The sequence below is a fragment of the Pyrus communis genome, chromosome 7 (genome assembly GCF_041283825.1).
Source record: "Pyrus communis isolate YQ-2024b chromosome 7, ASM4128382v1, whole genome shotgun sequence".
NCBI classification, from domain to species: domain Eukaryota; kingdom Viridiplantae; phylum Streptophyta; class Magnoliopsida; order Rosales; family Rosaceae; genus Pyrus; species Pyrus communis.
In genome coordinates, this window is record NC_142571.1 from 756286 (window position 1) to 772784 (window position 16499).

Here is a 16499-nt window from a genome sequence, read left to right on the forward strand (position 1 = left end):
GCGTATACAACAAGAGGTGGATAATTAAGAGTTGTAAGCAACAATCACAAGGGGAGAGACTCAAATTAATCACTTAAACCTGTTGCTAACAAATTTGACTGCAATCGACATTGCAATCATTAAAACTGACAGAGGACGGAGTTGGTGTTATTTTAAGTGTGGTAAAGTTATAGTTCTCCAATCACTTTTCTTAATTCTCCCTCATCTAATATAATACCAATTCCGTCCTCCAGAAAAAAAAGGAACCCTATGCGAATGAGAAAAGGAAAATGCCTCCAAGCATGTAATCAACGTAATTAAGATTGTATAGGTATTTGCTATGTGACCCACTGATTCTTTTGGTTCAAAGTAATTAAAACACCATCCGGTAGTTTAAATACAGAGGTGTATACATTATTTATTGGTGTAGATGTGGAGTAGACCGCCTACACGACAACAGGTTCAGTTTACGCTGGCGTGCCTTCCCTTGTAGGTTCTTCCAATGATGAACAATTAGAGCTTTGCTTGTTCTTGCAATTGCTCCTGTTCAAGAAACCGTAATTTAGATCAGAAGCGCGCTACCAAGAAAAGGAATACTAGAGTAGGAGAAAGAAACATAAGAAGGCGGTTTTGACTCAAATTAAATCAAATAAAACTGATCTGCATCCCAATCTGTGTGTGAATTAAGTGCATTGATGCAGAATGAAGTAAAGATGAAAGTGCATCTTCGGAACAACTGAAGTGGTGCTGACCTCTGTCACGAAGAAGGCATGGAAACCATATGGAACTCTGTGTGGCAATTCCACAACTGCAACGGGCTCTGATGACATTGTCTTTGCATCAACTACATGAACTGCTGATTTTCTGCATGATTAAAATGCAAGTTTAGATTGCAGTCTTGTCCTCACAGAAGATTGAACTTCACATGCACGTCACTGCATAACTGCTGGTAACACCGGTTTACTCAGCTTCAAAAGCATGAGCAGAGAGAACTATAAAGAAACTAATGATTTGGTTTATAAGGAATAAACAAGAGATAGATGTTGGAAACCATAAGTCTATTACTTGATTAACACTGTAAGAGATATTTGGTGGAAAAAAAAAAAGTCAGAGAAATGAATAATACCCAGTGTTCTCGTCATGAACAAAGAGTATTAAGTAGCCATCATCTTCTTCAGAAGTAACGCCAGGAATACGAGGGACAAAAATAGCCTCAGAACCAAATCTGCCAGGTCCCAGGTCATAGAGGCCTTGGACATTTCCTCCAACCTCAATTTGTGTTTTTCCGACCTCTGGTTCAGCATGCAGATCAAACTTGGCTACCCCTGTAACCTTGGCAATGCTGTCCAGTAAGGTTCCGTACACATAACGCTGCTTCCTGATTTCACACAAGTTAGTTGATCAAAATAAGTAAACACGAATGTTACAGTAGCTTTCGAAAATGATGGTAACAGTACCAAATGGCAAATGCAAAGATAAGGTGCCGTGCCACAATAGAGAGAGAGAGAGAGCATAGAGCATGAAAGCTAAAGGCCCATTTGATAAGAATTTCGCTTTTAGTGTTTTTTTTTTTTTTTTCTTTGAGCTAGAGGTAGAGGAGAAATATGTGAGAGAAATTAGGGATATAGAAGAGCGGAAGAAGGATGGCAGGAGAGATGTATAAAGAAAAGTACACAATGAAAACTAAAAATAAAAAAGCAAAAACAATTTCAAGACTTTGTTTTTGTTCATTCTTCTTTGTTTCTTCTGCTCCCTCCAACCATCCTTCTTCATCTCTCCTTTCCCTCATATACTTTTCCCATACCTTAAGCACTAAAAGTGAAAACTAAAAACTAAAAGCAAAATGATTATCGAACATGCCCTAAAAGAACATTAGGCAGCTCCCAGGGAAAGGAATATGCATACCTGCCGGTGTAGCTCTCATTCACCCTGGGAAAATCTACAGCCGATTCTGATAGCTTCTTTTGGGATGCTAGACCAGTTTTCAAGTTGAATCTCATCTCGTACCTGAAAATAATTAAAACAGTCAGAAGCACCATCTCTCAAGAAATCAAGTTAGCAACATCTGTCAAAATCTCTTACAGCTCATTTTTGAAGTTTTCAAGCTTTTCTTTGACAGACCCATTGACCATGTCCAAATCAAGATTATCAAGCCGGCATGTGATTAAAACAACTTCGTCCCCCTCCTCCCAAGCATTAGCTACATAAAAGGAGAAAAAAAAATGGCAAGCCTTCAGAATTTAGACAAGAAAAAACTTTAAGCATGGCTTACTCACAAACCATGCAAGATCATAGATATTAATTGTTGAAACAATCGACATTAACTATAAGTTACACATTTGAACAAATATCCTGTCATTAGTTGGTTAAGTTCCGGGACAGAACGGGACTAACTAACACAACCATTTCACAGTACATGAACAGACGGGCAACCACTTTGCAGACTGGTGAATCTACAAATTATGATTTGCAGAAATCTAAACTACTGTCAGATTTCAATAAATAACACGGAGTTACAATTGTGCTATATCAACTAATCTTCCAAGTCAGTCCAGGATAAACCAGAATTTTGGCATATTGGTTAATCCAGAAAGGTCCTAAATATTAAAGTAAAATTTACCAAAAAGAATAACAGACGTAATGGTTGATCAGTAATTCTTCAGTAGACAGGAATCGGAGAAGAACAATTCCCTCCTAGTCAGCATTTGATGTGAGTCAGTGATGAAGACAAAATAGAACTTAATCAAAGGGGGCTAAAATAACTTCCGTAAGCCTTGATAAGTTCAGAAGGTCTGAAACTTTAGATAGAGGAATTCAAGGATAATCTGCAACTGGGAGTTAGATCAGTACTACTCTGTGAAACCAAGAAGAAAAACTGAAGCAAGAAAAAGATCAATGGAATAGAAAGAAAAATAATAAAAGTTATAGGTAGCTGGTAGGATTTTTGCGGCCTGAATCAGACAGGCGGTATGCATAAGAAAGAGCTGGTAGGCATAAAACTACCTAGAGCATATTAGTTTGAACCCAACTGCAAGTAGCAAGGAAAAAGAACTGCCAAAGCAGCAAGGATACAGAGCTCAATAGATATCACCATAAACAAATTTAAGATTTTCAGAAAAAAGGATTAAAAGTCGCAACATTTTTTAGCAGAAAGTGATTGGGCTCCTCAGACGATGATTCGTAGTAATGCCTCAAAAGAAGGATAAAGCATAGGAACTTATTTAAGAGTGTCTGCTGTGCTTCATCAATTAAATTTTAATAGCATGCAGGTATTTTTAATATATATTTAACTGATTGAAAAACAAATACTTGTTTCAAAGACACTGTTTTCTTGCACTAAGATTGGAAGCAAACACGCTCACCATTATGGAAAATGAAGCAATTTGGAAGCTCGAACCATCTGATTAACGACTCATTCTTTGCATACCGTGGAAGTAAACCAAAGCGAGCTATTTTTGTTTGATCAAATGTGAATATAAACTTTTTTTCCTTCACCATTTCCTGAAAAAAAATGAAAAATAATAACATGTTCAATTTCATTATAATGTGATTGTTTAATGCTCAATAAGTATTGTTAAGTTATCCATTGATCCAAAACTTCAGTGGAATGGAAGTGGTTAATGCCACTCAATGTTCATGAACATTTGCAGGCTTATATGTATGAAATCCAAATTAGAGGATCAACACACTTGAACACAATACCATAGTACGTAATGTTGATCTAAAAACCAAGAACGCATAGAAAAACCAAGAATTGGTCCTCCTTATTTGCCACTTCAACCTCTTTTCCTTTGCCTATGACTGGTTGGAGATTACTTGGTTGGTAAGTGTTCATACTTATTGGTAAAATTAACCATTTATATAATGGGTGTTCGATAACTAGTTGAAAATAATTTCATACCTTTGGTTTGAAGATCAGGGGGAGATCCATGAAAATTGCATAGTTCTCAGTAATTGCAAAATCATGCATCATGACGGGGTCTGCTATTGTTATCGGTATAGGGTCATGCATGAAACCATCCTTCGAAATAACTCTATAAGTGACATATGGCGGTGTTTGTGAGTAACCAAAGGTAAACATCTCACCTGCATTATGTACTTCATAAGTTGACAGGAAAATTTCCTTATAAGGCCGAATAAGTACCGTTTTATGAGAATGTACTTACCAGTGACTGGGTCAACCTTTGGATGAGCAGTGAAGGAATGTGTCAGTCTCTTGTCATAATCCAGCAAGCCAACTGTTTGCAGATCTCCATCTTCCAAAACTTTGAGGACATCTGCATGATGCAAAATAAACAATTCCAACAAACTAGGAATAAACAAGAGTACCAAAATGTTTGAGTCGCACAAAGATATACAGGCAACAGAAATTGTTCCTATTTCATTGCCAATGCAACATAAGTAATTTCAGTTCCGCTCTAGAAACAGAAAAAAGTACCAATATGTCTTCGTCCCGCAGAAGATATAGGAGGCAATAAAAAGGTTGCCATTTCAACCTTTTCTTTTTCTCAACCGAAAAAACCATACATCTATATGGCATCAAAAGAAGTTGTGCAGTCCAAGAACAAGTAATCTTTTCATCCCAATAGATTCTCGAATTGATTGAAATTGAAAAGTAGATGCAAGAAAATGGGTGAGTTCTGCTTACAAGGTTTATCTGCCTCTGAAAGAGCTAGAAGCTTCCCATGGTGATATACGAGAGCCGTGTTACCTGGAAATGCAGAAAACAGTTAGTTACGTTCACTGATTCCTTGGGCAAGTAAAAGGACATGCTTTCCTCATTCGCCAGGATTTCAAGGATAAATTTAAGAACCATGTGCCCAATTTTCACATCTGGACGTGTCCATGCATCTACAGTGTGGTGTAGGGATCATAAGAATTATAATCGTATACAAAGATCAGTGACCAAAGGCATTAAAGCCAATGAGTTGTTGCAGTTCCGACATTAACTTTAAAACAGGATAATGCATGAAAAACTTCTTTCAAAATTGTACGTAAAATAAAAGTTGTTGCAGTTAAAAAACATACTGCGAAGAACACCTTACCTGTCCCATTTCCATAAGACATATCTAATATTTTCAGTTTTGCTCTTAGCATTTGTAAGTTCACCATGAGTAAGCCGAGAAACCCCTTAAGGTCTCCAATCTGGAAATGACATATTGAGGAACGTAAGAATGGAACGTGTATGGCACAAACTTAAACTAAATTGCAATGACATACCTTCATAAATTTAGCACCTCTAAAATATTCTTCTTGCTTAAGACGTGACGTCCTAATGTAGCGGGAGACATAAGTTGCGTTGCCATCTTTGATGCGCATACCATGAACCATACTGCAAAATGTTAACAATTACATATATAGCTTTACGGTTTTACCTGCTTTGTCCAATTTATATTATACCAGACACAATTATTGGAACCAAGAAATTGTCTAACTTTTTACAATTTAAAAGGCAGGATAGTTGAAAAACTTAATGCTGAGTCGTAAAATAAATCAATGAATGTAGTATCAGAAACGAAGGTGTATAGACAATCAACTAGTACATGCTGAAAAACAGTTGCATATTTCACCAAATGCACCGAGAAACAGTTCTCCGAAAAGAATACCTCATGAAAGCAAGCAAATAATACTTAAACCATACCGATGCAGAACACGACGGAGATAAGGAGAAATTAGGGAGTTCTGAAGCACAATTAGCCACATTTCACAATAGCAAGAAAAAGAAAAGTCTTATACTGAATCCTATAATAGAAAATACTCTTTCAATATTCCCCAGACTGATTCAATCGATTTACCAATTCAGCCAACGACACGAATATTGGAGAGAAGCTATTTAAGCTATTTATGATTTATCTCAATTTTAGCATGGAAATTGAATTCAACAACATAATCACCTTACAAACAAATAGTTCAGAACTTGAATTCAGAATTCAAATAAAGATGTAATAAAAACTGGGGAATCACTCACCCATCTCCATCAAACCTGCAAAGATAGCAATAAAGAACATCAGCACAAGACCAGATGACTATTCTCTGAAACATTATTTCCAAAATGTAACAGAGACCCAAAAAGGGAGATGGAAAATAGACATACCAGTGATATCCAGCAACTGGTGCAAACTTTGGGTTGGGCCCCACCCTGACAAACTCTCCATTCAAGCACTCCTGCAATTCATATATGGCATAGAACATGACAATTGGCAATTTTGAGAGAGAGAGAGAGAGAGAGAGAGAGTTACAGGAAGATGGCCGATGACAGGGAGGTTGGTGGTGGGAGGAGTTTCATCAACCACCGGAGCAAAGTTGCCGGCGAGGTAGTGGTGAGGCTGAGAAGAGTCGTACATCCATTTCACAATCAGCTTCTCTATCAAGTCCACGACTTTTGAAGCATAACCCATGTTGGGTTTTGGGTTGGGGATCACTGTGCCGCTGCCCTTGAGCTGCTGCTTCTCGTCGCTAACCTCGACATCCACCATTGCTGTCTGGTTTCTGGTCCTTGGTCGGAGTCAGTGGGTGAGTCAGTCTGTGTGGTGGAAACAGAGATGAAGCAAATAATGAAGTGGTAGGGGGATTTTTCATCGCATGTTGTTGTCATATTTCGATTGGAGGAATTTTTTTTGGCAATGGCAGTGCCACGTTTAACGTTTTGTTGTGGAATGTGGGAAAAAACCAACATTGCAGAGTCCGAGATAACTTAGTAATAATCAGTTAGTATCTTCGTGTCCTCAAACTCTAATGATGCTGCCGCTACAAGACAGTACAATAGTAAAATGTGGCAGCTAATCGAGTTCGCGTGAGAGATCTGAACATAAGCTTTCTCATTTTTATTGAGTGACGTCAACTTTTTATTTATATATATATGAGAAATGCTAAGGTGACTTTTTCAAAAGCGGACTTTTCCTGAACTCTCCACGACATAATTTTCTTATCAACATTGTAAAATATTATGCTAAAAACATATGGTGGTGGAGAATCCACGGAGAGATTCACTTTGAAAAATCTCCTTAGCATTTTTCTATATATGTGTATATATATTCTGTTGTGCTCAAAATTCATCAGCCCACCTTTGGACAAAAGAAAAAAAAATTCATCAGCCTGGAATGTGCTCTAAAATGAATTATATGGTACGGGTTTACTGTTATTGTGACGTTACGTGCTAAGAGATAAAGATACGTAATGCATTAAAAATTATAGATTAGAAGGATATCACTCTTGAACATGTTTTTGAGACACCAAAGAATTTGAGAAAAGCTCTCGAATTTGATTAATGATATGGTAAGATTAATAAAATACAACACTAAATGTTGTTTGAATAATCTTAACAAATCCTAGCTCTAAACATGGAAGGAATTAAACAAATAACAAATTATAAAAAAAAAAAAAAATCCTAAAATATTAAAATGTCGCTTGATCTAAACATTGAAACTCGGCCAAACTACGTATACAACAAGTCTTGTAAATCTTGTCATATTCTTCGAATTCATATGTAATGGTCCAAAAATTGACCACGTTAAACGAAAATTACATTAATCCAAACAACTTAAAAAGTCCAAAACATCCACTCTCGGGATACGCTAGCAGCAAATAATCTTTTAACTCTTGAATCACCATTTCTCCAATCACTTTTCCTGATTAAATGCCACTTTATTCTTTTAATTTTTCCGAACCTAAAATAACATCAATTCTATCATCCGTCAATATCTGTCATTTTTTTCTACACATTTTTATTTTATTGATACGAAATATCACGTAACGATGTACTGATGTTATATAAGTTGTTTTCCTTTTGCTCAACAGCTCAAGTATCCATGACTAAACCCTCACAGAAGCCTGTTAACTTGAGAAGAAAAGTTAAAACTTTAACGTAAAACATTAGGAAAACCCAACGTACGAACCAATGCTTCTCCAAACATTCCCAAGTCGTCAGCCACCCCATCCCGCCGATAGCAAGCAATTTTTCTTGTTGGCGGAAAAACCTCCTCTCTCTCATTCCTTTCATTCTTTTCGACCAAATTCAGATCTAAGAAACCACAAACTCACTTGCATCCATGGACGTCATTAATTATCGGATCAATCTCTTGTTAGTACTCAAGTTTGAGCTTGTCTTTGGTTCATCCAGGAAATTGTATCTTTAAGACTTTTCCATCGTTCGTTTATTGAATTCGTCCGTTTCTAACAAATAAATATTTGGAATATCTATATCTTGTCCACCCACGAAGAACATGTTCTTCAGCCACTGTCGCAAAATGAAAGTTCTTCACATGAATCTTCATCTAATTCACAATATCAGCCAGCTGCTTGATGGAAATATGAATTGAAAAGATCCATACCAATGAAATTAATCTACTTAGGTATGCATGTGGCAGATTGCTTAGGGCTTCTCTCTTTAATCCACCGTGTTTTGGGTTCCAACCTCCCCCTTTCCATTAATCTAAATTAGAATAAAATGTCGTTGTAATAAAAAAATGTATACATAGATATGCAGAAGAGAGAAAATTATAAAATTATGACAAGGGTATTATGATGATCATAAGCAAATGCCCTTACTATTATTAAGGGATGAGAGAGAGTTCGAAACTAATACAATAATTTAGAAAGAAGAGAGTTTCGAAACCGGAATGCATGAGTAGAAAACCAACACCCTTTCTACTAGTATATTGGACCAAATACATAAGCAAATGCAGTTAGTGACATAAGAGAACTTTGTGGCCTTTTATGTGGATAAGAGACAAAGCTTGTTGGAATGGCAAGTAACGCCATATTTTACCAATTTTTTTCACTCCAAAACCAAACGAACCTCCCCATCCCTCTATTTGTACCCAAACACACCACGCCAATTATTAGGTGATGCCAATTACAAGTACTCATACTTGTTCTTCACCCCCACAACTCTTACTTGTACTTCATCCCCACAAACCTAAATACACGCAAATCCCACATCTCTTAGACTCTTACCACCACAACCCATGCATCTTACTTGCTCTCCTTTCCTGTTTTCTTACCCAAACTCCTAATTAACCTAATTGCCTCCTAACTTCCCTAACTTTCTTTACTCTTTGCCTCTCCTCTCCTCTCTCTTTGACATCATGCTTATGCTTTAGTGCTTATGTCCATAATCATATTCATTGGGGTCTTGGACAACATGATGTATTAGTGATGTTGGTGGAAATTAAAGTTCGAGAAATTATCAAGGGGAGAATGACACGTGCAATTAACAACCTTCATATTTAATCTAGGATGCTTTTCTCATGAAGAGATTTGTCAGTGTGCTCGAAATATTAACACTTACGTTATATGTCATTATACAAGTCGAGGAACACTAACAAAAAAAAAAGAAAAAAAACTTCCTTTTACTTGCATAATAACATATAATGTACTTCCCTGTATTCCAGCATATTAAAAAATCTATCCTCGTCGTGAATGGTATGTTTTCATAACGTTTTCTAGTAAATGATCACTATCACATTTCATTTGACTCATTCCTTTTGGTGACAATATTATTATATTTTAAAAGCCTTGTTGGATGGCAACTACCGCCATATTTCCACGATGGTCATGTATAAATGGTACAACGTATCAGCACAAATTAAAAATTATTTATACAATTCAAATGATTCAGACTTGAAAAAAAATAATAACTGGTTAGAATTTGGAGTCAAATCCAGTTTCATATGGAAAATGAGAGTTCCAATATAAATATAGGTTTTGGGGAAGAAAAGGAGAATAAGAAGATTGAGTGCGTTCTAAGATGGGTGCTATTATGACTGAATTTCAGGAAGGCTGAATGTGACTTCATTCGGTCCAAAGTGAGATTAATTAATTAATATTAGATGACTTTTATAATTTGGTTAAATTGTAGGACCAAGAGGAAACAGAAGAGGAGGAAAGAAAAAAAACAACTGAGAGAGTATGGAAGGAATAGATCAAAGATTGAAGAAAGAAGGGATTTAATAATTTAATAGTGTCAAAATCTTAAAGCTTTCTAGTTAAAATGGTCACTGAGATTTATATAACATATCATTTTGGTCATTGAGATTTGAAATCAATAGAAGTGATCAATGAAATTGTCCACTATCAATCATTTTGGTCATTCTGTGCAAAATTATGTTAAGTAAGGATCAAAATGATAAATATACCCTCAATTTAATAAACAATAGGTCAAAATGATTTGACAAAAATTAAGAGTATTTTGGTTATTTATTCTTATTTAATGGAAGTTTTTCACAAAATGACCAAAATGATTGATGGTAGACAATCTCAGGGACCAATTTTATTGATTTCAAATTTTAGGGACCAAAGTGAAGAGTTATGCAAATCTCATGAACCATTTTGACTAAAAAACCAAATCTTAATTAGTGCGTAGCCTCCTCCCCTCCATTTGCTTCGACCATAATGGTGGTGATGAAGAGATTTGCGCACAACGTATGGGAAAATGGTTTGAAAACATTTTCAAAGGCTTGCCAAAGCTCTTAATTCAGATGAATTTCATAATTTCTTTGAATGCCAATGCTGCAATTTTGGCACTCAAAGTGGGAGCTGAATTAGATTTCCAAGTCAATATATATCATAATTTAGTTGAATGTCAACGGGAGTTCCAAAACAGGCAAATATAGTAGTGGATCAACACCTGTTAGCATAATTCAACAATGGGAAATGCCAGATTATACCTAACGCAGCTATCAACGGAAGATCACTATAACTTCCTGTCGTTTACACGTTGGCGGCTTCGGTTTTTATCCAATTTTTCTTTCGATAATCATGGTTTTTATTAATTTTATTAGCATTTGCCTATACACTTTTGATGTATGAACACATTCTTTTAGAAAATGAGAAGAATAGAGGAAGAGAGAGAACTTGGGGGAGTGGGAAGTTTTTGGTTATGGTTTTTTTTTTTTTTTTTTTTTTTTTTAATATTAGAGGTTTTTTAACATCACCTGTACGTGAGGCTACCAAAATAGTAAAATTTGGACCTGTAAAATTACATTATTGCCCATCATTTTTTTTGTGTGATAGAAGATTAATTTGTCTTTTCACACTTTTTTAGTCGACAAAGAGAGTTTTATTAATTAGTAAAGATTAATTAGTTATGATTTGTAATCAGTTATTTCTATTCGGATCTCTTTGTTTGGAATTAGTTTGGAAAGCCATATATTTTCCACATTTGTTTTGGAAGTTTACTACTGATTATCGATCGTGGAAGTTTACTAGTCTATTATTTACACATTTAGAATGTATCTCAAACTCTTAAATGGGTTCGAGTATTTTCTTATTTGGGTTTTCATTACCTAATCTTTAAATGGTGTATATTGGTTTTACGGAAACTTTTTAATTGTAGGATTTATATTCCCAAATATATGTTGGTATTTAAGGAGATTTGTTTGGTGAATTGGGAACATCATCGTGTAGTGTTATGATTCCATTCAAATGGTAAATTAGGATGTATTCAATTGGGATTCTGAGAGATTTTAATGAATTTATAAGTCCATGGATTTTGATAGAGTTTAATTGATTTCTAAAGAGTCTATGTAAAACTTTGAATGAATTCCCTCAAAGGAGAGGTGAGATTTAAGAATGCTTAAAATACACAATGAATTTTCTTGAATTCCCTAACTATTTAAAATCTTTAAAAATCAATTTGTAATTGAATATACCTAAAATATTATAAATTCTTTTAAAATCCTGATTGAATACCCTTAGACTTAGAGAATTATTTAAAATCATAATTGAATACTCCTGAATTTATAAAAAAAAAAAAATTAAAATCTTTCAAAATCTCAATTGAATATAAAATACATAAAAATTTCTCGCGTGTTGGTAAACCAGCACCGGTAACCAAACTAAACTCGGCCATTCCATTCATATTTCGTCATATATATGTTTCTTTAGTGGATAGAAAACTAATTGTAGGAAACCAGAGTCGGCTACCTGCCAACTAAATCCTTTCGTCTCAACCTCCTGCTGCTCAATCTCCATACCTCTCTGACTCGTGAAGATTCCCTCTAAGTCTCAGCAGTCATTGCTTCTAATTCTCAAAGTGCCTACCTTTCTCTCTCTCTCTCTAGAAAGCTTTGACTACTCTTCTATAAATATGCATTAGGCCTTCACGATCACATCCCACATATATATCATCCAAACGTCTGTCTTGAACATCTGGAATTGTGGACATGCAATTGTGTCTGTGTCAAAAAGTGAAAGTTACAATGTTTTCACAAAACCAGTTTCTCTCAGTACTTCTCATAATATTAGCCTCATTTCCCTTCTCTTTTAGTAGTGACCTAGGGAACCCACTAGTTGTACTTGATCTTCATCGTCACCATCGAACAAGAAGGCTTCAATCAACTTCAGCAAAGAATGTTACTGTAAATGTGGATCATTTTGGAGCAAAAGGAGATGGAGGGGATGATACCCAGGTAACCCAGTTGTACGAGGAAAGCCGTAGTCGTAATAACCCTCGAGCTCTTCTCAAGAAGATTATTTCTTTATTTTCTTCTTTTAATGACGCTATTCGATCACATTGTTGATGATCTCTCTAACAACTAACATGCATGAGAGTTTAATCATGAGTAGAATGAGGGTTCTTAACCGGTTGTGGTTTGATAATTATAATTGTACGTGTTTTATACAGGCATTTATGAACGCTTGGGAGAAGGCTTGTTCTTCTAAAAGAGGTGTTGAGCTTGTGGTTCCTAAGAATAGGGTCTATCATCTGAAGCCAATGAATTTCTCCGGCCCTTGCAAATCTGATGTCACGCTCAAGGTGAGTCACATATACCATAATAAATGCACATACATAACATGCAAACTGTATATCCATCTACAATCGACCTAATATACTTGTTTGGGTAGAATCATATAGTTGAATGGTGGGGATGAATGTAAAATATAAATACTAGTATAAAGAATATATATGTACTATACGTTTCGTAGGCCAAAACTTAGAGAGAGAAAAGAGAGATGGACGACAAGAGAGAGGAAGAAAGGTTAGAGGATTTTAGAGAGAGTTACTTGCTTCCCAGGTAATATAATTACAATATAAACAATTGTGTGCGGCATAGTGAATACGTAACATTACTTGTATATTTTACTATTTAGATTTTATAGAAAAAAAAAACGTATCTGCTCTTATTAATTGGATTCATTTTACTAGATCTATGGAACCATCAAAGCCTCTACCAAACGATCAGATTATACGGACTTACGGCATTGGATTTTGTTTACAAATTTGACTAACTTCAGAGTTGAAGGTGGTGGCACCATCAATGGCAATGGAAGGAAATGGTGGCTAAACTCATGCAAAGTTAACGAATCCCTTGTAAGTTATGCCATTACTAATGGAATTACTTGTTGTGCATGACTTAGAAACCCTTTTGGTAACTATTTGCTCTTATTCAATTGTTCATAATCATTTTAGTTTTTATATTTTAAAAAATTAAAAATTTATTTGTTAACGATTTTTTTATTTTAAGATTCAAAAAATTGAAAATTGAAAACAAAAATCAAGCCAAATTTTAAAACCTAAAAATAAATTCAATCATCTTTAAAAGTCCTTATTATAAAATCACGATACATAAATATCTTTTTTGCAACAAATAATAAAATATAAGATATTTTAGTTGTTGAACTGTTTGTAATTGGTAAAAGTATTACGAATTGCCTATTTGTTTGCTAAAGTTAATTCTAAATGACAATTGTGTTAGTTAATTTTTTTAATAAACTTGTCAAAAATCTTTTTTTTTTTTTTTTAATTTAAACTTTGAATACCCATTTCTATATGCAAAGACTAACAATATTTTGTTTTCTTTTGTGGAACCTTCCATTATCTTACAGCCTTGCACGCTCGCACCAAATGTAAGTTTTTGGGACCTATTTATTTCCAAGTACTAATGATTATATCAAACAAAGATTACATTTCAAGAAGAGAAACACTCTTAGGGTATTGAATTTTCGTTTCCATTAATTAAATAATGAAATCTGTATCGCTGTCTTCTTTTTCTTTTCCTTTCTTGTTCTTGTTCATGAAAGGCCGTGACTTTCTTCGGGTGCAACACTTTGGAAGTAGACAATGTGAGGTTCCGAAATGCCCAGAAAATGCATCTATCTTTTCAGTCGTGTGTGAATGTAAAAGCTTCGAATCTCATAGTGACCGCACCAGGCGATAGCCCAAACACAGATGGAATCCATGTCACAGCAACACAAAATATTCGGATAAGCAACTGTCTCATTAGAACAGGTATATTTAAACTCTTATTTTATTAGACTGTCAATTTACACTATAACTAGTAAAGTGACATTTTCTTTGAATGTGTCTTTGAATTAGTAATCTAATCTAAGCATGGACGGAGGCAACATATGCTCACTGGGGACAATGGCCCCTACTCAACTCTTTTTACCATGAAAAATACTCTTTAGTAAAAGTATAATTATTTGTATACTCATAAATGAAGTCTTAGTCAAAACACTCAACTTAAAATACCCTCTCACATTTATACTTTTCTTACTCTCTCTCCATTTCAAGCCATGTAATTTTTCCATTAACTAATGGTTAGAATTTTACTGTTCTAAACACCAGATACCCAAAATCATGTTGCTGGACAATAAGTTGATAGTATGGTATCAAAATATTAATTTAATTTCATCATTCAAAGTTCGCCTCACTAAAAAATAATTCTGGCTCCGTTCATGCTGTCAATTTACACTATAAATGGTAAAGTAACCTCTCCTTTGAATATGTCTTCTAATTCGGTAGTCTAAATTAAGTCCAACAAAAAAAATTAGTTAAGGATGTTCTAATAACATAATATCTCAAACTGTTATAAAGCACCAATTATAAATTTTGAAAGAAATATTAATCCACCCAAACTAATATTACTCATGTTTTCTTTTATGTTATTAATGATCGAATTGAAGGTGATGACTGTATTTCGATAGTAAGTGGGTCAAAAAATGTTCGAGCTGATGATATAACCTGCGGACCAGGTCATGGAATTAGGTAATATTCCATCAGATACATTAAACATGATATTAATTTTTCGATTATCTTGTACAAAATAATTTCATACTTATTCAGTTATTCTGGTGATGTCATATTGCAGCATTGGAAGCTTAGGAGCTGGAAATTCACAAGCAGAGGTTTCAGATGTGGTGGTTTCTAAAGCCAAAATTATTGGCACCACTAACGGATTAAGAATAAAGACTTGGCAGGTAAGACTTCATTTTCAACCATATATGTGTAAGACTGGGAATGCAGACACACATTACACATACAATGCAGTCAATTAACTTTTTGACACAGAAAAGGGTTTTCGTTTTATTTCATGTACATGTGTATAAATCAAATGACACATATTGGTCAATTTTGTTTGATAAATAGGGCGGGTCTGGGTATGCAACAAACATCAGATTCAAAAATGTTATGATGGCCAATGTGAGCAATCCAATTATCATAGACCAATACTATTGCGATCAGGATTCACCATGCCAAGAACAGGTAATGCACGGTCTAATTTTACATTTTATCCACAAGATTCTATTAAACTATCTAACAGTAAAAACATAATTTGTAAGTTATTGTATGGTGGAAAAGTTTAGGTTAAAAGATCATCATTCACTCAAGACATACATAAATATTACGACCAAATGCATTTTGAGAATTGTAAAATGACTTTTTTTTTTTAAGTACTAATAATAACGCTTGTAGTAGTACACATTATAATAGCGATCATTTTGTGCAGGCTTCAGCTGTGAAAATAAGCAATGTGGTATATGAGAATGTGAAAGGCACAAGTGCTTCAAAAGTGGCAGTGAAATTTGACTGCAGCAAGAGTTTCGGATGTCAAGACATTTTGTTAAAAGACGTAAACCTAAGATCTCTAGCCAATGAAATTGCCCAAGCTTCGTGTGAGCAAGTCGATTTAAGCCATAGAGGAACGGTTTCTCCAAAATGCTCTTCGTTAATTTAATGAGTAAATTATAAAATTGGTTCATGAACTTTCACCATATATAGTTTAGACTTCGTCCTTAAGAATGTGAAAAATTGGTCCTTCCATCCGAAATATGGTGAAAATTCAGGGATTAATTTTATAATTTACACTTAGTTTAATTGATGTTGTGGGGAGGTGGGGATTTGCATTTGTCTTTATTTGCACAGTTATTATAGTATTGCCAGAATTGAAACAAATTTATTGTAGGCTTACTTGTAATTAGTAATGAAAAATAAAGTTATCCCATTCAAGGTGAGGATCCCAACGTGTTCTCGTTATCTAATTACAACAACGAGAAATAGACTAATACAGTGTTGCTAAAGAATAATTTGTGATGACTAAATCAATTGCTGAAAAGATAACAATTGCGAAATCCACCCTAAAGGTTCGTTAGACCACACATGTTGGGAAGCAGCTGTGAAATTTGTGATGACTAAATCAACTGCTGAAAAGATAATAGTTGAGAAATCCACCCTGCCAATTGATGTAATAGAAAACCACACCCAACGCATATTGACGCAAAATCCACTTGGTACCCAG

At 34.8% G+C, this 16499-nt stretch overlaps 2 protein-coding genes across 2 annotated transcripts; one reads left to right on the plus strand and one right to left on the minus strand.

The window, feature by feature from the left end:
• Positions 1–313: 313 nt before the first annotated feature.
• Positions 314–6650, minus strand: LOC137735128 (carotenoid 9,10(9',10')-cleavage dioxygenase 1). The gene is made up of 14 exons (XM_068474508.2): positions 6219–6650; positions 6074–6144; positions 5948–5962; positions 5200–5311; positions 5025–5124; positions 4628–4690; positions 4146–4256; positions 3881–4065; positions 3342–3480; positions 2062–2179; positions 1885–1986; positions 1106–1357; positions 732–843; positions 314–522 (listed from the first exon to the last, which is right to left on the minus strand). The coding sequence occupies exons 1-14, from the start codon at positions 6453–6455 to the stop codon at positions 493–495; spliced, it is 1647 nt and encodes a 548-aa protein (XP_068330609.2). The 5' UTR covers positions 6456–6650; the 3' UTR covers positions 314–492.
• Positions 6651–11981: 5331 nt separating this feature from the next.
• On the plus strand, positions 11982–16215 carry LOC137735554 (polygalacturonase). Its single transcript, XM_068474978.2, has 9 exons — positions 11982–12389; positions 12605–12736; positions 13127–13291; positions 13807–13827; positions 14002–14209; positions 14887–14968; positions 15072–15180; positions 15350–15466; positions 15711–16215. The coding sequence occupies exons 1-9, from the start codon at positions 12144–12146 to the stop codon at positions 15936–15938; spliced, it is 1308 nt and encodes a 435-aa protein (XP_068331079.2). The 5' UTR covers positions 11982–12143; the 3' UTR covers positions 15939–16215.
• Positions 16216–16499: the final 284 nt, after the last annotated feature.